Source organism: Silene latifolia, chromosome 6 (assembly GCF_048544455.1).
Source record: "Silene latifolia isolate original U9 population chromosome 6, ASM4854445v1, whole genome shotgun sequence".
Lineage (NCBI taxonomy): Eukaryota > Viridiplantae > Streptophyta > Magnoliopsida > Caryophyllales > Caryophyllaceae > Silene > Silene latifolia.
The window spans coordinates 91,950,535-91,972,952 of NC_133531.1; the positions used below are offsets into that span (position 1 = coordinate 91,950,535).

Consider the following 22,418-nt stretch of genomic DNA (forward strand, 5'->3'; position numbering starts at 1 on the left):
CCTTGTTATGGCTGGCGAGCCTTACTACGCATCGCGGCTGGCGAGCCCTCCTCACATACGCACCACAGCTGGCGAGCCTTTGTCCGCAAACGCGCAAGGACATATCCGAAGATGCCTCAGGTATGACTCCTTCTTATGGCTGGCGAGCCTTACTACGCATCGCGGCTGGCGAGCCCTCCTCAGGTGCGCACCATGGCTGGCGAGCCTTACTACGCACCACAGCTGGCGAGCCTTTGTCCGCAAACGCGCAAGGACATATCCGAAGATGCCTCAGGTATGACTCCTTCTTATGGCTGGCGAGCCTTACTACGCATCGCGGCTGGCGAGCCCTCCTCAGGTACGCACCATGGCTGGCGAGCCTTAATACGCACCACAGCTGGCGAGCCTTTGTCCGCAAGTGTGCAAGGACATATCCGAAGATGCCTCAGGTATGACTCCTTCTTATGGCTGGCGAGCCTTTGTCCGTAGTCTAACGGACTTTAAACGACCCGCACGGACTATCGACAGACTCTAAACTGTTCCCGACGACAGGTCATTGGCTCATACCCTCGAGTCGCCTTGGCGTCGCCCTTCCCGACGGCAGGTCCTTGGCCCAAATCCTTTCGAGCCGCCTCGACGTCGTTTGGGTCTCCAGGTTGTAATCTTCGATTGACCTGGGGGCTCTACTTTGACTTTCGCCCTGTCCAAGCCTCAGTCAAAGTGGGGGCTCTGTAGATACCCAGTATCTGCTGAGACTCCAACAAACACCCGATGATTATCGGATTATAACGTGCTTTGGAATCGCGGCGTTTGATCGACAGTTTGTGTACAACTTTACGTCGGAAAACTTAAAACGATTTCGAAAATAAAACATTTCAAAACTTTTCAAAAGTACCTGGAGTGTTTAATGCATGACGACGGGGTCGCAATGACACTAATTAGAGTCAAAACCGACACCGGACCAAAAACCGACTCAAAATTCAAATCACGACTCCAACAACGAGTCAAACCGAGTCAAACACAAAAAACAAACCATTTCAAACCTTCTATACTAAGATTTCCCGGATTCATGAATGGTCAAGTACCAAACATGTGACTACAAATCCTAGGATAGAACAAATCATGATTGCGTTTGTGTTAAAGCGACAAGACAACTCGAAGACCCGCGACGTGGCTCGCGCCTCTTTGAGCAGCCCAGGTGGCCACGCCAGCTCAAAACTCACACAACCGCTCATTTTCCTATAAATACCCCTCAAATGCCCCCATTTGAGAACTTACGCGAGTGTCCGCCCCCTCTTTTCTCCCTTAAAATTCTCGACTCGACTTCTTAAGTCACAATCCGACGCGTATTTACGACCTACTGATCGTAAATACAAGACTTACACATTGTTTGGTACCGTCATCGTTCATTAAATCACTTGACCGACCACTTCGACCACTACACCGTCACTAATCTTAACAAAACACTCTTTTTACTTACCAAAACGGTTTTAAACCGAGTCTTTTCCGACCAAACGAGTTGTTACACTTACGTCGGTTTCTCGCCATAACCAAACATGTAAGTATGAGGGTGTAAAACTCCTTCTTTTATCATGTCTTTACTTGTTTTATGATTATAACATGCTAAAACATGCATAATACGATCCAAAACATGGGATAGACGAGCCAAAACTGAGTTTTGGCCTGAGGCATAAGCCCCTTATTCTGCACATAGGCTCGCGCCTCAATGGGGTGCCCAGGTCAGAACTCAACCGTGTTTGTTCTCGTCTTTCCCCTTTAATCTATTTTTGTATTTGTAATTGGTTTTTACCATTTCAAATATTTTCAAACCTTTTTATTTTATTTTATTTATTTTTAACCATAAAGGTATTTTAAAACCTTTTATTTCATTTCTTTACATTTTCAAAACAAACATATTAGTCACCAACACAAAGTCATCCTTGGTTCTACATACCATGCCGGATTTTAACCCGGGTACGATGATGAGTATCGACTAATTATATTCAAATGAACTTAAAACAATTAGTTCATAATCATTCTCAAAACTATCCATGTCAAGTCGAACCCGACACCGAATATCATCAAAATAATGATGGTTATTCGAGTCTCGTTCCTCAAATCAACAAATACGGTCTAAACGGCCCTTTCAAACCAAATCGGGTCAAATACCCATTTTTCAATACGTTTTATAAACGTTTTTCAAATGGTCAGAACACGGCATATAACCGTTGGCTAACCGTTGACTAACCCGCGCCTAAACAAGCCTTTTCTTTCTCATTTCCAAAACCAGGGGAGGCCCCCTTACACCGCCGGCATGCTCGCGCCTCATATGGCCGTCTGGCACAGGGCCTGTTCCCTTTCCAGCATTAGTCCAGGACGATCCCGACTCCGGCTAACCCGGATATAGGACGGATCAGACGACTAATTCGCTCATTCAAAAATCATATTTGCAAAAGGCCTTACTAAGACAAATGGATCACGTTATGCACCATAAACCTAATTTGGTAAATGGATGTTTAATTTCCGTCTTGCATGCAAATCAACCATTAATCCAACTCGACATCTTATACTTGATACTTGGATTAAATCAACCGACTTAGAAAGCTCTCACATGTTAGGTTTAAATTATTGGATGCACATTCATGCATTTAAACCGCTTTATCAACTTTTGCATTCAACCAACCAAGATCGATCAGTAGAGGCCGCTACCGCGGGCGGGATTGGGTGTCTGATTAAAGGGCTTCCCAATACGTACCTTCACCTCTTACTCAGAAACTTTGGATAGTGGACGACCTTATCCAGGGCGTACGAGAGTCATTCTAGAGATAGGATGCTAAAGAGGGACGATTCCTTATCTTTAGTACCTATGTCAAAACACCGCTTTTTGCCTTGATTTGACCTAGGTATAAAGATGATTCGAACGGGTTCCAAGCATCCCACAAATGCTTGGTGGCGATTCCGAACATCTCTAAATCGTTTCGAGACCCTTACCGAGACGAAACCAACCGATCTAAAACGATCCGGTCGAAAGCATTTTTACGCCGTCGAGCGTGGCTTTCAAAAGACCGTTGTATGTCCACAGATTGGCTGGGCTTGCAGGTGGGCCATGTCCACAATATGCTGCCGTCAATATGCATTCCCCCCCAAAAATGTAAGGGCAACCGTTCTTCAAATCGCAATGCTCTCGCTTTTTCTAGGATATGATGGTGTTTCCTTTCTACTCTCCCGTTTTGTTGGGGTGTATCTACATTACTCGTTTGAAATAAAATCCCATTTTTTTCATAATAGCTTGGCATAGGCCCAGACAACAACTCTGTTCCATGATCACTCTGAATAATTTTGACACATTTTTCAAATTGAGTCTTGACCATTTGACAAAACATAAATCTCCTGCCTCACCTTTTTCTTTCATGAGGTATACCCACACTCCCCGACTATGGTCATCAACTATGGTCAAAAAATGATGTGCACGTGTCAAACTGGCAACTTGATATTTGCCCCATATATCACAATGTATAAGTCCAAACAAAACATCACACCTTTTATTATTAATTTTAAATGGAGTTCGAGATTGTTTCGCTCTACAACAAGAATCACAAACTTCATCGGAAATCCAATTTAAATTGCAACCAAATAAATTATTAAAGCGAGAAAAAATACTCTTAGAAGGGTGTCCAAGCCTCCTATGCCATAACCGACTCTCCTTTGAAATCATAGCTTGACCCGCCACTTCGGCCTTGCTTGGTTCATAATAATATACCCTTTGTCGATGCTCAACCCGTCCAATCTCCGTCCTCGTAGTCCGGTCCTGCATTACACAATAATCGGGATAAAATGTTATTACACAATTGTTCTCATGTATCAATTGCTGAACGGAAATTAGATCGCAAGTAAGTGAGGGAACAAACAAAACATCTTTTAAAATAAAATTTTCGTTTAATTTGACTTCTCCATGGACGTTGGCTGCTACTTGTCGCCCATCGGGCAAGCTCACGGTGGACGGATTTTCAGTCCACGAATTTTGCAAACATTCATGCCTTCCTGTCATATGATGTGATGCTCCGTTGTCTATCAACCATTCAACATTTAAGGTTAATTTCATACCTTGCAATTTATCGTTCCCATCCGGACTTCCATTCAACAAAGTCCGAAGCTTTTCTATTTCTTCTTCAGTGAAAGGGATATTCTGCCTGGACGATTCTCCTTGCTTCGTCCCCGTCGTGTTGACCATAGCATTAGCTTGGTAATTATTATGGCCTCTGCCCCCTGCCACGACCATTATAGCCACGACTGTTACTACCACCTCGGCAGCCTCTCCCCCTTTCTCGTGCTCTCACTTATTCGTGTCCATGCGTGTCATAACAATTCTCTTTCGTATGATAGAACTTCCACAATGAGTGCATCCGGGTGGAAGATCTCCTTCATCGACCTCGGCCCCGGTGGTTTTACCTCTCCCTTTCTCTCCTCCATAAGCTCTCGCTGCCATTGTCGCTTCATTCCGCTCCTCCTTGACTTTGGTAATGGAAGCATGCCTCTCCTCTCTTAATATTAGGGCATAGGCACGAGTTATTGTAGCAATCGGGTCTTCCATTAATAGGTTAGTTCTTATGTTGCCGTACAACTTTGAATCTAAACTCATTAAAAATTGGTGCACCTTCTCCTCCTCATGTTCTTTCGCTATTGACGCAGCTGCTTCACAATTGATGGTTTTAGCCTTGCTATACTTTGCCAACTCGTCCCACATGGTTTTTAATTTCGTGTAATACTCTACCACCGTGTCCCTTCCTTGTTTGCATTCATTTAATTCATTCTTCAATTGATGAACCCTAGGTGCGTTTCCAGCCGAGTACCTTCCACGCAACACTTACCAAACATCCTCGATGGGTTGTGAAAAGGTGATACTCGCATGTAATTTCGGGTCGATGACATTCTGAAGCCATGCCCTTAGCATGGCGTTGCACTGTCGCCATGCTACCGACTCGAGGGTGTCTTCTTCTCCTTCAATCTCTGGTTTCTTAACTTTCCCTTCAATAAAAGCTAATTTATTTTTAGCATCTAAGCCATTCTTGACGGCCTCAGCCCACATCTCGTAATTGGTGCCGTCAAAACAGATTTGTGTGACATTCAAATTAGGGTTATCAGAAGGATGAATGTAAAGTGGCGAGGTCATGGGAATTGTCTTTGGACCACTCCCCCCTCCCCCCCCCCCCCTCCCCCCTCCCCCCGCTTTCAATTTTTCATCACCACCGGTCATGGTGAAATCTGTGGATTTTTGTATTTTTGTTTTAAAGAAATTTGGATCGTAAAATGCTCACGATACCATGCGAAACTCTATTGAACATGAGAGGCAGAATGTATTGTTCTCATTGATCAATGCATCGATACACCAAGGCTTATATACAATATTACAAAAGATACGATCTTATCACATCTCCTAATAACAGGCAACTCTAATATTTACTTAACTAAATACTAATAGGGTTATTCTCATTGGTACCCTCGAGTTATCGACTTTTCTCACCGGTACCCCCGCCTTTTCATAATCTCCAATTATACCCCTTAACTTTCTTCTTTACTCCCAACTGTTACAATAAATATTTTCCGTCAAATACATACTTCTGTTAGATTTATAACTCAGTTCCCTATATATCTCCCACCCAAAATCCACGATTAAAATTCATATGCTCCTACTACCTCCGCTTGTTTGCCCTATTCAACTTCCTCTTTGCCCTACTCAACTTCATCTGCTTGTTTATCTGATTCTTCGTCAAATTTATCAACACACACCATAATTTCAACCTAACACCTTTGTTCAATTAGTTGATAAACCTCCATTTCAAGTAAGTGTTCTATTAGCAATGTTTTTTTATCCCTAATTTTCAATCTTTATTTGTTGATATATGACATTAGGGTTGTTCAACCTTTTATCAGAAGCATACATTGTTCTATTATTATTATCATGTTCATATGAGATTTTCTTCAAATTATCTTAAAGTTTTTGTCTTTGTTCATGTTTTTTATTGTCCATTACAGAATGGAGAATCTTGTATTGAAAATGAAATTTAGGGAGGAGAGTATTGATGTTGTCATAGAAGATACCGATAAGTGTTTGTTAATCGATGTGATCAACGACATGTACGATGAGGCAGAGAAACGTGGAATGCTTCTGCCTACACACCCAACATTGGCATATAGTTATAGTATGAAATTTATTACCATAAAGGAAGACAATGGTCTAATGGAAATGTTCAGCAAATGTATCGGAAAGAAAACAATTGATATATGGATTGGTTGTGATAGTACTCCTTCCCATGTTCTGTTAATGGCTAGGCAACTTAGGGCATGTAGTGGTAGTAATTCAAATCAAGCTAAGGATATTTCAATTGGAAATGTGGATAACTTTGATCCTTTTCAAAATATGGTCGTGGACCCAATTTTAACTCCTATAAATAATATGGGTGATGCTTCTACTTTGGATATGAATTATTGTAACAGGGATAAATTGAAAGTTAGGAGAACAAAAACAAATAAAAACAGTGACTCCGTCATTCAAGAAAACGTTTCTCCTGTGAAGAGTGTAAGGTTAAGCAAATTTGGTGGTCCTTCATTTCAGCCTTCCTCTCAAAAATCTCAAACAGTTGTTACTAAAGTTGGTGGTCAAAGGTTCAAAATGCCTAAAGCGTCAGCTAAAAGAAAGGGTATATATTTTGCTAAGACTCATACGCAAGAAAGTGTTGATTGTAAGAGTAGTAGAAGTGCAACACGAAGAAAGATTCTTGAATATGATAGTGAATCTAAAAGTTCTGATAGTGATGACAGTTATGAAGCATCTAATGATGACGTAGTTGAGGATGAGGGTGATATGAATGATTTAGAGGTGGAAGATAACCTATTAATTTCCTCCCTAGATCGTGTTGATGATGGTTATGTTCCTTTTCAACGCAATGAATGGGAGCTAGATGACGAGGGGTACTTGACTCAGCTTTATGCCAATGGTGAGATGTATGAAAAGAAGGAGTTTGGGGAAATTATATTAAGGCCGTGGATGCTTTTTATGGATAATGAACATTTTAAAGACGTTCTACGGGATTATTGTGTTGAAGAAGGGTTCTTCTTAATTGTTGTTAAGGCTGACAGAAAAAGATATACTGCAGAATGTGCCACTCTCACATGTAATTGGAGAATTCATGCAAGTGTACTTCCGGATGGGACAACGTGGGCCATAAAGTCAACCAATAACCCTGATCATAGCTGTACGAGTGTAATGAATCACAATCCAATGGCCAGTGCTTCTTGGGCTGCAAAAAAGGTAGTGGGGGATATAAGAGCAAATCCTGATATCTCGGCTCAATCTATTCAAGATCTTCTCATGGATAGATATGGGATAGAAATGAAGCTTTATACATTGTATAGAATGAAAAAACAGGCTTTGAAAGAAATAAATGGTGGGTATGATGAAAGTTATAAGTTATTGCCCAGGTATTGTGAGATGGTGAAGAAAACAAATCCCGGACGATGTGCCCATTGTGCCTGGTCTTTAATGGATACCCCAGAAAGAACCCTACAGTTCAAAAGTGTTTTTATCCCCTTTGACGCTCAAATTAAAGGTTTAATGGCAGGGTGTAGGAGCCTTATAGGAGTTGATAGAACTCACTTGAAAGGTAATCATGGTGGCGTCTTGTTGTCAGCTGTTGCCCTTGATGGAGACAATGAAATATTTCCCGTGGCAGTCAGTGTTGTGGAGTCTCTGAGAACAAAGATAGCTGGCCAAATTTCTTTTGGCACTTGAAGCAAGTTATTTCTAGTTGTGAAAGAAGTGATTGGACAATCATTTCTGATAGACAAAAGGTAATTTATCATAATTAACTCCTGTTAATTTAGTTAAATTTGTTTGCCTTAATAAGTTTATATGAAAGCTTATTATATAATATGCATCCCAAATTGAACAGGGTGTAGAGCCAGCTTTGGAAATTGTATGGTCTGAGGCATATAGAAGGTTTTGTGCTAGGCATCTTTGTAAAAACTTCAAATCAGAATACCCGGGAATAATGATGCACCAGTTGTTTTGGAGAGTAGTTAATGCGACATCAGAGTTTTCATTCAAGAAAGCTCTTGAAATGGTTGTCCAAAATGCAGGGAAAGGGTGTGCTAGGTGGTTCCTTGATTTAGGAGAAAAGGAGCTTTGGGCGAAACACAAGTTTGACCCGAGAATTTGTAGTGACGAGAATACATCTAACTTTGTAGAAAGCTTTAACAGTACACTAGGAGTACACAGATGCTTACCAGTGCTTAGTCTTCTTGAAGGTGAGTTCTCTCTTAAATGTATATGCTGCTATTAGTCTCCTTGAAGGTGAGTTTGCTCTTATATAAGCTATAATGAACTAATAAAATTTATTGTATGTAATAGGTGTTAGAAGAATGACAATGGTGAGATACGCTACAAGACAACATGTAGCTGATTCTTGGCCAGATGAAGGGATATGTCCTAACATAATGAATGAGTTGAAGGTGCTTAAAAAAGATTCAAGAACGTGTCTTGCTTACCGATCTGGAAGGGGCGAATTTGAGGTACATGACGGTCGTACTACTAAACTGCACGTGTCATTGAATAAGAGAACTTGTGCTTGTGGTCTTTGGGAAATTAATGGCATTCCATGCAAACATGCTATTAGAGCAATATTATCTGCCAAAAGGGATCCCGTTGACTACGTGAGTGAATGGTATTCTGTTAGGAGATATAAGGAGGCATATGGTATGTCCATTAATCCAATACCCGATAGCGAGCAATGGCCTATGTTTGATGTACCTTGCCTAGAACCTCCCACTCTAAGGAGATCAATTGGGAGACCATCTAGAAATAGGAGAAGAGAACCAGGGGAGCAAAGGAAGGGAAAAAGATCAACATCAATAAAGTGTGCGAAATGTCAATGCTTTGGACATAACTCAAAAACATGCAAAGGAGGTTACACTGCAAAAGAGAGGGCAAAAATGCAAGGTAAGATTGTCAAACGTTGTAACAAGGTGAGTGGCAAGTCACATATCAAACTTTTTGACTCACTAGAGGACTTAGAGGGTGCAGTTTTGGGCAATACTGAGACAGAAATTCCAGCTGAAATTGTCAACACCCAGACATCAGTAGCAACAACAGTCCATGGAACATCAAGCAAGGGTCATAAGAGGAAGACAAGATGAAGAATTGCTGTTATAATAGCAGTTGATTTTGTATTATGACTGATATGTAATGCTACTTAGCAAGAAGACGAATCTTCGATGTTTTTAGAAGTTACAGTAATTTTTTGTTTTGGTTCTAAAACATGAAACTGACATATCTTTACAAAAAGGAAGACATGATCAAGAATTGATAAGCACATTTATTTACTGTCAACTTTTCTAGATTCCCTCCAATTCCAAGTATCTGCCTTCTGCCTTTTTTTACATCACGAAATCTCTTTTAAGACGGTACAATCCGTTTAGACAGGTCAAATAGCATACGAATTGTCTTACCTACGCAAGTGGCAGATTATTTGACTCGTTTTATTCTTAAGACGGATATATCCATCCGTCTTAAGGGAGACTTATTGTACATCACATTTATCATTCTCCACAAAGAATTAGAAACAATAGACTAGTGATTTGTGATTAAACTCAACAAAGAAAACTCATAGAAATTGAAACTTTAAACATGCAAAAACAATCTTGGTACAAGTGATTAAAAGGTAGAAGATGATGTAAAACAAACCTGAGTAAGAGAAATTGAGTTCTTGTTGCGAGAATCAATGAAAAGTATAGTGAACAAAATGTAGTGTTGACCACTAATCTAGTACTCCATAGCCAAGTGTTTCGATAATCAAATGGAGTATATGCAGGTATTAGTTGTATATATAAAATCAAAGAGATGTTATCGGCTTATCGCCATAGTCAAATTGCTAAAGAAAAATGAGATAGACAAACCTTATGTACAATGAGCTTTAGAGTGGATTTTGGGGGAGAGAGATAATGTACACTCAGCAACTCAGTTATAAATCTAACGGAAGTATGTATTTGACGGAAAATATTTATTGTAACAGTTGGGAATAAAGAAGGAAGTTAAGGGGTTTAATTGGAGATTATGAAAAGGCGGAGGTACCAGTGAGAAGAGTCGATAACTCGAGGGTACCAATGAGAATAACCCATACTAATATTACATAGAATAATATCTAGCATATTCTAAATATTATTCTTTCATGAATCGTGCGGTATCGCTTTGTTGACCAAAAAAAAATTCTGGTTTTTTGTTTTTTTTTTGGGTGATGTCTTGCAATGTACGAGTTCTTATTAAAACCCTCGTTCTCCAGGGTTATGTTATGTTTAGTTCATAACAAACATAGAACACCAACATAGAGCTGCTAAATCTATATCACAATACTTGGACACTATAACTCCCGAGTCACGACCCAATTTGCAAAATAATTAATGAAAAATGAGATGGCGCCACCGGGTGGTACCCAATTTCGGCGCCACCAGGGATATATTTCTGATTTATATGCGAGTTTCAATTTCCTCCCATCTATTTGAAATTCCGAATTAAATTTTCTAATAAGGGTATGTTTGGTATAGTAGAATTAGTTGCCCAGAACACATTAAAATCGTAAACTATAAAAAATTCCCTTCACCATTAGTTCGTCATTAATTGCATCGCCAATCGCCAATTTGTGCAGACCCAATCTTTATGTAAAATAATATGCATTTGGGAACGCATCAATTTGCCCATTCTTGGGTAAATTAGTACTTAATTCATGCTAATTATGGCAGAAATTTGAAATTGAAAAAGATGGTTAAGGATGGTATAAGACTATAAGTGTCACGGAATTTAGCATATTTGTATATATTTGGATCTTTGCGATATGATGGGATTAGTGGATCAGTAAGAAGGATATAAGGAAGAAGACAACTACACAAATTACTTTTGTACCCTTTTATATTTAAGGGGGAAATGTATCGGTGATTTGTTATTTTACAATTTATTGATTTTTTTAATTTTATTTTATTATGGTGGCACTCAAATGTTGTGTCACCCGGTAACGCCCTATCGTCATCTATAACTTAGTTAATTTACAAACAAGCACAAGTAGTAGTACTTCCAAGTCTCCGAACACATGTTGGTCTTTTCGGGAACTTAATTTAGGTTTGATTTCAATAAGGATTATCTCCATTTTGATGGAAATAATTCCACTTTTTAATAATCCAAAAATAAATTCCTTTTACCTATTAGCTCCTCAAGCGTATTAAGCCCCTCTATTCATCTACAGTAGGTCTCCCTTGCGACGGGTCGGATATTGCGACGGGTAATATGTGAGTGGAAATGGGTAGAGGGGACAAGGTGGGTACCCACTCCATGTGCTTTGTCTCTCACCCTTATGGGTTTTTTGTGAGACGATATGGTATCCGTCGCAAGTTTGCGACGGATACCCTCCGTCATAAGGGAGATTTTGTGATTCATCTATCATCTCCTATTTTAATGAGATTTTGTGTACTTTAATAGCACAATCTAAACCCTCTTTATAAAACTATCACATGATTGTTAACAAACTAGTTTAGATCCCGCGCAATGAATGCGCGGTATTTATAGAGTTACTAATATAAACCTCGTGCAATATATGCACGGTATTTATAGAGTTCTACATTTTAATGTATTGTTTATAGAATTTAAATTGACAATTCACTTATTTTTCATATTTCTCCTTAATGTATTTTGATTAGATAAATAAATAAAAGTTTAAATCGTAAGAAGTAATAAAATGAGTATTTTTTTTGAATTTTTTTTTTAGCGAGAAATTAATGATGTTAATTTATAAATAATAAATAATTACTAATATAACATATTTTTAGCTGCAATTTTTTATCAAGTCAAAGAATTTTAACAAATATTTACTAATACCATATTTTTTAGCCGCAACTTCTTATCATAAAAACTCAAACTTTTTTTATCATCAATAAGTTCTTTAAAAAAAGAATTTCCTTATCCTAAAAAGATCGGAGATAAATTTGTAAAGAATGTGAAAATTAAATGTTATAAATATTTAAATACAAAAGATTATATCCATTTATAACTTATCATGTCCACACATATAGTATAGTATATGCTAAAAATATCAAGCACTATTTTAGGAAATATTTTTAGGCGGAAAAAGTTAGAGTTTCGTCTATTCATTTAGTAAATAGGGGATGAAGCTAACTAAAAGTCCATGAACAGAGATTAAATCATCGAAAGATTCCCATAGATGTCAAACCCAATAATGCCAATAGTCCTTTAATCAAGGAATTGGGATCTCTTGAGTTTCAATCCAGAACACGGAACTGAGATTTGCAGTTAGGAAGTTGAACCTAAGGTAACCGATTTTGGCTGAAATGGGCAGTTAGGACGTTGAAGGCAACCGATTTCGGGTTAAGCGCGTCGAAGGAAGACAATAATGAGAGGTTGGGGACATTGTGTGCAGCACCTGTATACATTGCACTTGAAAATTTGAGGAAGAAAGGGTATTTTCTGATGATGACAATGTGACGAAAGAAGAGAGTGTTCTTTTAATTTGATATTAGTCTAATCCTAGCAGCTTGCATATGAAGCTACTATTTGTATAAAAATAAGATGCGACTGTGCGAACATTGTAGTTATCCCAGAATATTAATAGAATCCCATCTTATGTAGCTGCTTGTTTTCTCTGGAATTCTCTCTCAAAATACATTCATTTCTTCATCTTCTTCATTCATTGGTAATCACGTTCATAAGCTTTCATTAATGGCATTTCTTCAAAGCATACTGTTTGGATTAAATTCTGCATATTGGGGCTGAAGGATTAATTGGGCTAAGAGGGAATAAGGCTCCTGAATTGGCGCTTAGATTAGAAGGGAAGGGCAGCTGAGGGTTAGTGATAATGGGCTGCGAAAAAGAGAAGACAAGTCCACTGGCTGGGTCTCAGCAATCTTGGGAGCCAAGCCAGATAAACCCTACTAGGGTTAGGTCCTATATAAGACGAAGGGAGGGGATGGGCATCATTCATTTACACACATCGCCCCACATACAACACTAGCAATATAGCCGTCTTGCCTCTTGTACTTGTAGCATATTATCGTTGTCTTGCTAGTGGAATACTTGGAAGGTTACCGTCCCTTTCCCGCGGTCGTTTTCCACATTGGGGTTTTCGCATCACCAAATCTCATGTGTCAAATCTCTTTTTTTACGTATCTCGGTATTCATATACAAACGCACGCACAATTCATCAAACAATGACGTACGCTTAGTGATATTAGATTGCTTTAACCCTAATCAATTAACTCGGTAAAAATACCAAAACAGTTTGGCGCCCACCGTGGGGCATAGTGGTCGTCATCGTTAATCGTGCTACAAGCAACAACGAAATAATGTCAGGAAACAAGCAAAGCGCTGCTCTAAGGATTGAAGGAAGCCAGTCACAACATCTGATGGCATGACTACCACCGGTGGCAGGAGTGCAAGTTTTAGGATCGGGACCTCCACAAAAAACTGGTCTTCCACCGAAGACAAGCAATCCAAAAGCATCCAGGGAGGGAGAAGTCCAGATGCGAATAGAGAAGAAGGCAGGATCTGTCCAACAAGAACCGGAAGCCCGCCCAGCAAGCCACGTCAGGCACCAGACTCCTCCGCTTAATCCAACCCAAATTATAATCGGTGGGATGGACACTCTGCAAAGGACGTTTGATAGTATGAAGGAGGGGAACAGAAGGGCAAAAGAGCAAGCATCAGAAGAAAATCGTGCACTCTGGGCACAAATAAATGCCTTGCAGCAGTGATGTGACTCTTAATTGCGCACATTTAGTCCCCTAATTGAACCTATTTTGCATACTAATATAGCATATCATGGCCATTTTATCCGTTAATTCCTTCCTATTTTGCTTTCCTAGTGCATTTTATATGTTTTATAGGAATTGAGATAATGAAGCGGAATTCTCGTCTCCCGTGCATACTTGGAAGTTTGATGATAATCTTGGATGGACTAGTATGAAACGGAGGCAAGAACAATGATGAATGAAGTACGAATAAAGAGTATACGTAGATCATAGGCTTCTAAAGCAAGAGGTGGAAAACTGAACCACGATCCGTGCGTCTTAAGAACAAGACGGGCGGATTGCCCTGTCCAGATCCGAGCGGCCCGAGCACGAGACGAGCGGATCCGGGACCTTTGATCCGAGCGTCTCCCTAGCAAGACGAGCGGATCCCTTGGCAGTTTCAACCGTGCTTCAATTCGATCCGAGCGAATTGTGGTGAGAGTAGCTACGTGATATGCGCATCTCCCTCGAGACTTGCAATTCCCTATTTGAAACTTAGCATTGTTATTTACTAATCCACCCTTGCTTAACCTAATGATGTACCACTATATATATTCCATTTGTAATAATTAAAAAGGATGTTTGGACAATAGAAAATCCTCTTAGATTAGATTAGGAGTAGATTAGAATAGATGAATCTCAACCATTCCACATTAATCTTTCCTTAATTATTGTTCAAGCTTTATTATTATTGGGTAATTGAAGATTATTGGGTTTATTTGGAGGATTGACAACCTTCCATCAATCATCAAGTACTTCTATTATTCTTTGCTTTATTATTTGGAATCATCTTCATAGGTATAATTCTCTCTTAACCTTGTTTAATTATTGTTAATCACCTTCATTTATTCATCATGCTTTGCCTTGCTAGTATGATTGACAACCTTGTTAGCATGTTGAACTTGATAATGAGTGAGTAGTTTCCTTAACTAGGGTTAATGGGGAATTAGGGAAAACCAACATAGGGATTGATTCATGCTTAATCTAATATGTCTCCATAGTTAATTTGCTTGCTTGTTGTGATTTCAACTTATGCACATGTTATGTTCGATGAAATGCGAGCCTATGAATCCTTGCATTTTCTACCAATCACCTATCTTTTCAATGGGGCTTGTAAGGTTATACACCAACTCGAGCCTCATTAGACCATACATATAGTTGAATAGGAAGGACTAAGTCGACTTGTAGGTGTTGTACAATCTAATCGATTCGGCTCCGGGACCCAAACTTTCTTAGGGATTGTCAGCTTATACACCAACTCGATCCCATTACAACAATAAGCACTTGCATCTAATTGAGAACATGTTTGTATGATCAACTCCCATGAATCCCCTATGATCCCATGACATCCTAGCATCCCTTATTATTTGCCTACACCTTTACTTGCTTGTTTTACTTTGTTGCTTGTATTAGTTTAGAGCACAACTACAAACCCTAAATCAATTGTGACACTAGCATAAATTGAGATAGATAGACTTAGAACCCAAAGCACACCGTCCCGTGGATCGACCTCGACTTAACCACTAACTAGTTGTTTGTTGAGAATATAAATGTGTTTGATGGAGAGCCCCAACGACACTCTCACCAAAATGGCGCCGTTGCCTGGGACGGTGTTATGTGATTAAGTTCTTGTTTGTTTGTCTATTTTAATTTTGCTTTAACCTTGAGGAACTTGTTCCTCAAGGTTCGTTCTTACCATTTTATTGTAGTTTCCATGCTTGTAGTTGTTGGCTCAAGACTTGACATATGGAGTATGTGGTGGATCTTTTGAGTATGATTATGGGTATGGGGAGTTTGAGGAGCAAGTCAACACAAACGTACCTTACTACTCATACAATGAAAATCCTAACTACTACCCCAACTTTCCCCACCAAAATCACCCCACCCAATTGTAATACTCCGTATTTATAAGTCTTGGGGTACTCTATCGAGTAGCCCTTACTCTGTCGAGTAAGGGCAAGTTGCGAAATAGAATAGTTTCTGACCTGTTGGGTACTCGATCGAGTAGCTGGGGTACTCGATCGAGTAAGGGGGTACTCGATCGAGTACCTTGGGTACTCGATCGAGTGTCCGGTTTTACGGGGAGTTTTCTCGGGTTTTGTTAATTATGCGATTGAGGTATTTAAACATAGTCGTCATTGTTTTAAATCACTTTTACAAAACCTAAAACCCTGTTTAAGAGAGAAAGCAACCAGTTCATCTTCCTAATCGCATTCTTAGCAATTCCCGGAGTTCAGACGGTCGGTTCTTGTCGTTTTTCGTGTCGTTGGATTCCTTGCGTCGAGGGTAAGCTTTTAATATAGTTTTTATAATGTTTTGTTAAGATTGGTTAAACCCTAATTTAGGAATTGGGGGTTTTGGTGTGTAGTTTGTGATGTGTAGTCTTTATGTGCTGTATGATAGGAGGAGGGTTCGTAGAAGAGACTTTTTGGTACAGTTGTTGATACCGTCTGACTGTTGTGCTTTCCAGGTAGGATTTCCTACTCAGTATTAGTCCCATAATGGGATATTGGTGATGTGCTGTAGTTAGTGTTTGATATGATGATTGTGATTGTGATTGTGATTGTGGTTGTGTTTGTTGATGGTTCTCGAGATGCGTTCTCGGCTGAGTGGGGTCACTTGCGGGAGTGATCTCACGCCCTAGTTTCGCCCTTCGTGGAACCCGCCACGGAAGGGGATGTGCACATTAATGGACAGGGTTATCGCTCGTTTGATGAGCGGGGCTTAGGTGGGAACGGCTGCGGTCCCCCACTGGCAGGGCTGGTCCAGTGGACAGTCAGTGTTGAGATGATGGGAGTTGGTTGGTGGTGTGTGTGTGTGTGTGTGTGACAGTTCAGCTGTCTGTTTATCTTATTGTTGATATATGTATTGAATTGTGTGATTAGTACTGACCCCGTTTAAATGTTTTAAAAACTGTGGTGATCCATTCGGGGTGGTGGCGATTATTGAGCAGGTGTGATATGACGCGTATGGGATAGCTGGGATGAGTCATCACGTGGCAGTTAGAAGTCTTCCGCTGTGTCAGACGAAGTCTAGTAGCTTTGATAGTTTAGCTGTAGACCGTATGAGAACCTTGTAATTCCTTTTATTAGTTTTTGTTATAACATGTAATCGCTTAATCTATAATTACTTTAAAAGTACGTTTCTTTATTGTCTTATGATATTCAGTACCTCGGGCAACCGAGATGGTGGCATCCTTATACCTGAGTGGTCCTGGTAAGGCACTTGGAGTATGGGGGTGTTACAAATGGTATCAGAGCGACGATTTTGGAACCTGTAACAAATGAACCTAATGAACATAGGGAGTCTAATAAAATGAACCTGGTGTATGTGTAATGGGAGCCCCGGCTGATGCTAGGTTTTGGGTGAGTAGGCGCCCTCATTTCAAAATCTTGGCCCCATGACACTTAAGCCAGTCACATGGTATGGGAACGTGGAGTCCGTGTGTATATGTGCGACGTGTATGTTAATTGTGCTGTATATGGTTTGTTGAAAGCATGTTGCATGATAGTTGGTTGACATGTTGGTTGGAATCGTTAGAAAAGTATATGAGAATGATGGATGATATGGTAGAAAAAGAAAGTAGTTCGTATATAACGATGTGTGATGAATAATGATGTTGCAAGACGAAAACATGTGGTTAGGGGGTGTGATAAGATTTGTTTTCGTAGTTTTGTTTGCGTAAAGCTATATATTAAGTTCGTATAATTGTCTACTATTGTATCATATGCGCTTGTTAGATGAAGTATGTAATTGAACTAGATGAATTGATTGGAAAAGATGAGGTGGTAATTTCGTAAGGATATGAATTTCTTGATTATGGAAGTGTTTATGATATGAAGTGGATTCGTAATGTTGTTGTATTAGCAACCTGTAAATAGGAATTGTAGTGTATGAGTGTGGTTTGTGTTATGAAAAGTTATGAAAATTTAAAACATGCGGGTAATACATGATTAAAAGTTGAATGTTATATGAGCATGATAGATGGTAATGTTTGACTTCTGGTAAGTAGTAACATGAAGAATAAGAGGTTCAATGATATGTGTTTTATATAACGAATTGGATGAAAAGCATGATGGTTGTTTATAACGTGGCACTTGATAACACGAAGTAGATTATTTTGTTAATTGTATGAGGAGTCGCGCAGATTTGAATGCGTAGTTGTAATCATAATGTTGAAATAATAATGAATGCATAGTACGTTAGGGTATGTGAGATAACATTCGGGTAGTATTCACGAGTCTGCATGACTCGATCGAGTGGGTTTGATTCGGTCGAGTGGGTACTTGTCGTTATTTTGACCAGAATCGTGTTTTTGGGCACTCGATCGAGTACCTCTGGCACTCGATCGAGTATGGAGTCACTCGATCGAGTAGCCGGGCTACTCGGTCGAGTAAGTCGAAGATCGGAAGGTCTGTTTGGGTTAAGAGTCGGGGCACTCGATCGAGCATGTTGGGCACTCGATCGAGTAGCCTCAACTCGATCGAGTAGGTTCTGGTACTCGATCGAGTAGGGTCTGTGCAGGTCATATGCGTGTTTCGGGTCATATGTTTGTCTTTTGACATTCGTTGCATATTATGTTTAATTCAAAGGTGTTGTATTACTTCGTTATGCATTGTTTTACGTATGTGTTGGTCCTGAAGCGTAAGTTACCCAATCTTATGATGTAAAGAGTGACACTATGATGAGTATGAGTTCGGTGGGGAGGACATGAGTTATATGTGATTATGATAGATGGTGGGAAAAGAAAAGGAAGGTTGGTATAGTTTATTGAGGCATGGCGCACGTTTTGCGAGACGGGATGAGTGATATGGTTGTGTGTTGAGGCATGTAAAAATAAGTGAATATAGGCAAGGGATGATGTGAGTATAATGAACGCGAGAATGAAAAGATTGAAAGTAAGAATGTGGATAGTGGCAGCTTGAGATGTGTAAAGAGTTATGGAGGGAAATGGTTAGGAGTCGTGTGGATTATGGATTTATGTAGTGAAAGTTCGTTTAAAGGGGTTGAGAAGAGTAATATATAGTGAACTTTGTGGAGACATGTTGCGAGGAGTATTTGTAGATGTAAGTGAGTTTGGGAGGTTTGGTTTATTAAAAGATGAAACTCTTTGTGTGATTTCCTTGGGTAATTAACGGTATTAAATGAATTCGGATTTCTAGAGATGTAAAAGGGAGATGCAATTGTTTGAACATTAAACGTTGGTTCTATGGATAGATTAGTGGCAAGTATGAGTGATAGCATAATAAGAGAAGATCCATGGTAAGAAAGAGTGAGGTGATGTCGGTAGAAAATAATGGAATTGAGTTTTGGAGCAACGAAGGGGTAACCAGATTTCTAAAGAGTTAGCTAGAAGGAATAAGGAGTTGAACTATTAATTGGTATTCTTGAGTGTAAAGAGAAAAGAAGGATAAAAAGTAAGTGAGGAAAATGTTCAGGAGCTAAGTGATATAAAGATAAGAAATCATCGAAATATGTGATGGTATCACGAGGATGTTAGCTAAAGGTTATATAGGAGTTTCAGGGCAACATGATTGGTAATGAGTTTCGAGGAATTAAGGGAGTAAGAAGTTGGTGGAGTACTGGCACGATACGAGATATTTGGTGGAGAGTTGGATGACAATACAAATAAGATAGCATTGGGAATAATGTTGAGGTAATTTTGTGGATGGGTTTGATGTTCGTTATTTGCAACGTTAACCAAAAATGGTAGAAAAACCACGTTAATTTGATATGAGTGTAAGAGATTTGATATACGAGCAGCGGTGGCATGGTGGTGTTATCAATAATGGCTAAGAGTGATGGAATATTAGAAAGGTAGCAATTCTAAAAAGGTTGATTGGGTAGGGACCTGATTGTTGTGTGTGATTGTGAGAGGGTATAAGATGTGGTTAGATGAGGCGGACGCTATTAGTTGAATAGTGAAGGTGTGATTATATTTGGCAGGAAGTGATGGTCGTGCGAATGGGGGAATATGTTATGAGGGGCATATGAGTTAAACTCAGGCGGCAGGTAACCTTTTTCGAGTGGTGACTTACGTGATCAGGATTGACTAGTTGGTTGTGATTACGGGTCTATGATATGTGTAAATGTTTGTGTGAGGTTCTGACCTCACAAGAAGTGGTATGGTGTGATAATTATAAAGTTGTTTTATGAATGTTCTGTAATATATATGTTGGCCACGGTAATTTAATTGAATGATATCCAAAAAGGTAATAATTTGATTAATTTGACATGGCTAGTTATAATTTTATGTGTATTAATAACACATGTGTATTCCGTGAAATGATAGAGATGATGTTCATGAGATGCTTATCTGTTTATTCATATAATATGTTGCGTTGTGATTGAGTAAAGTGGATTTGAGTAAGTTTTCTTGTCAGAAAGGTTATTTAAGTCGTATTTATGGAATTGTATGTAGTTGTGATGTCTATCGATGTGGTTGTGGTGCCTCGGGTGGTGATCCGGGCACGATATTTAGTGTTGTGATGCGTGTATTTTCGCACTACGGTGTGGCTGTTGGTGGCGGTGTTGTGATGCCGTCACCGGTTGTGGTGGATTAGGCGGGATGATTATGATTCGAGTTTCGAACGTACATACCAGTTATACATAGATTGTTGTCTTGTTTGATGTTGCTCCCTGCAAGTTTCATATTCTGCAGATAGACAGTTGTCTTGTTTATTGATGTTTTCTTTACCAGGTTGAGTTGGGAATGAGGGCATAGTATGATATGAAATAGAGTCGTATATGTTTCGTTGTTGTCATGGGATAGTGATAATCTGTTGATGGGACACGGTTGTGAGAGGTTGTTACGGTAATTTTGATCTTGTTTTCAGATGAGACGTCGGTAGACATGGTAATGGAAAATGATTCGTGGAACATGTGTTGTAATGAGCTGAAAGCGGCAGGTAGTTCATAATCTTTTGTGAGACAGTGAGTGTAGGGTGTTGGGGAAATTAGTGTCATGATAAGTTGTGTATGAATTTTGCGGTAATGAAAGAAAGAACTTGAGGATCTAGTGTGCGTGTACGTAACGAGTGCGGACCGTGAGTTATGCTTCTGGGAGATAAGTGCCTTACTTAGAGAAGTATGTTGTTTGGCAGTAATAATGAAGAGTGGGTATGGTGATTTGCTACGAGTTTATGGTATAGGTTAGGTGCGCTGCCGAATGAGTTGAGGAATGGGAAATGTTTATGTATGGGAGCCTTGGATATAAGAATGGTGAGTGTTTGGTTTATAAACGGTTATCTTGCACATGTGGTGGTAAAGAGGGTAATGAGATGTATCTAGAATTTAGTATTAGTGAGTTACGAGGACGTAACATTTATCTTAAGAGGAGTAGGATGTGATAAAAGAGATTTTGATGGGTGTGCATATGGTAATATATTCGGAAGTTGAGTCTTGATGTAGAATAAAAGATCGATTCGTGTTGTGGGTGATTTTATTAAAGGTCATGACCGTGCTTGTAGTAGCGTGATGTTTAGGAGTGTGAGAATATTTCGCTAGTATTGACAGTTGGATGATGAGGTTACGAGTGTGAGTAAACTTCGAGGACGAAGTTCCTTTTAAGGGTGGTAGAATGTAACATCCCGTTTGATGTCTATGAGTGTCTTGGTATTGGATTTGATAGTTGATGATATTATGGAGCTAGCAACATTAGAGGATGGTAGTTGGTTATGTATGGAGTTGGTGTCGTGAGAGATATATATGTAGTAGATACGATATAGTGAGTCATGTTGTTGAAGTAAACATAGTTGGTGGAGTGGGTGTTAAGAGCTCATGTTCTATGTTCGGTCGAGTTCTTGAGTCCTTAGCTAAGTTGTTGTGTCTTGGTCGAGTCTGTATGGTTGTTTTTATGTATGGGTTGAACTTCGGGGACGAAGTTCCTTTTAATTAAGGAGGGAAGACTGTAATACTACGTATTTATAAGTCTTGGGGTACTCTATCGAGTAGCCCTTACTCTGTCAAGTAAGGGCAAGTTGCGAAATAGAATAGTTTCGACTGTTGGGTACTCGATCGAGTAGTGGGGTACTCGATCGAGTAAGGGGGTACTCGATCGAGTACCTTGGGTACTCGATCGAGTGTCGGTTTACTGGGAGTTTTCTCGGGTTTTGTTAATTATGCGATTGAGGTATTTAAACATAGTCGTCATTGTTTTAAATCACTTTTACAAAACCTAAAACCCTGTTTAAGAGAGAAAGCAACCAGTTCATCTTCCTAATCGCATTCTTAGCAATTCCCGGAGTTCAGACGGTCGGTTCTTGTCGTTTTTCGTGTCGTTGGATTCCTTGCGTCGAGGGTAAGCTTTTAATATAGTTTTTATAATGTTTTGTTAAGATTGGTTAAACCCTAATTTAGGAATTGGGGGTTTTGGTGTGTAGTTTGTGATGTGTAGTCTTTATGTGCTGTATGATAGGAGGAGGGTTCGTAGAAGAGACTTTTTGGTACAGTTGTTGATACCGTCTGACTGTTGTGCTTTCCAGGTAGGATTTCCTACTCAGTATTAGTCCCATAATGGGATATTGGTGATGTGCTGTAGTTAGTGTTTGATATGATGATTGTGATTGTGATTGTGATTGTGGTTGTGTTTGTTGATG

General features: G+C 39.5%; 1 protein-coding gene across 1 annotated transcript; it reads left to right on the forward strand.

Moving 5' to 3' along the window:
- The first annotated feature begins 8,027 nt into the window (after nt 1-8,027).
- LOC141588344 (uncharacterized) lies at nt 8,028-9,171 on the forward strand. Its single transcript, XM_074409790.1, has 2 exons — nt 8,028-8,283; nt 8,387-9,171. Exons 1-2 carry the CDS (start codon nt 8,028-8,030, stop codon nt 9,169-9,171), a joined length of 1,041 nt encoding a protein of 346 aa, XP_074265891.1.
- Nucleotides 9,172-22,418: the final 13,247 nt, after the last annotated feature.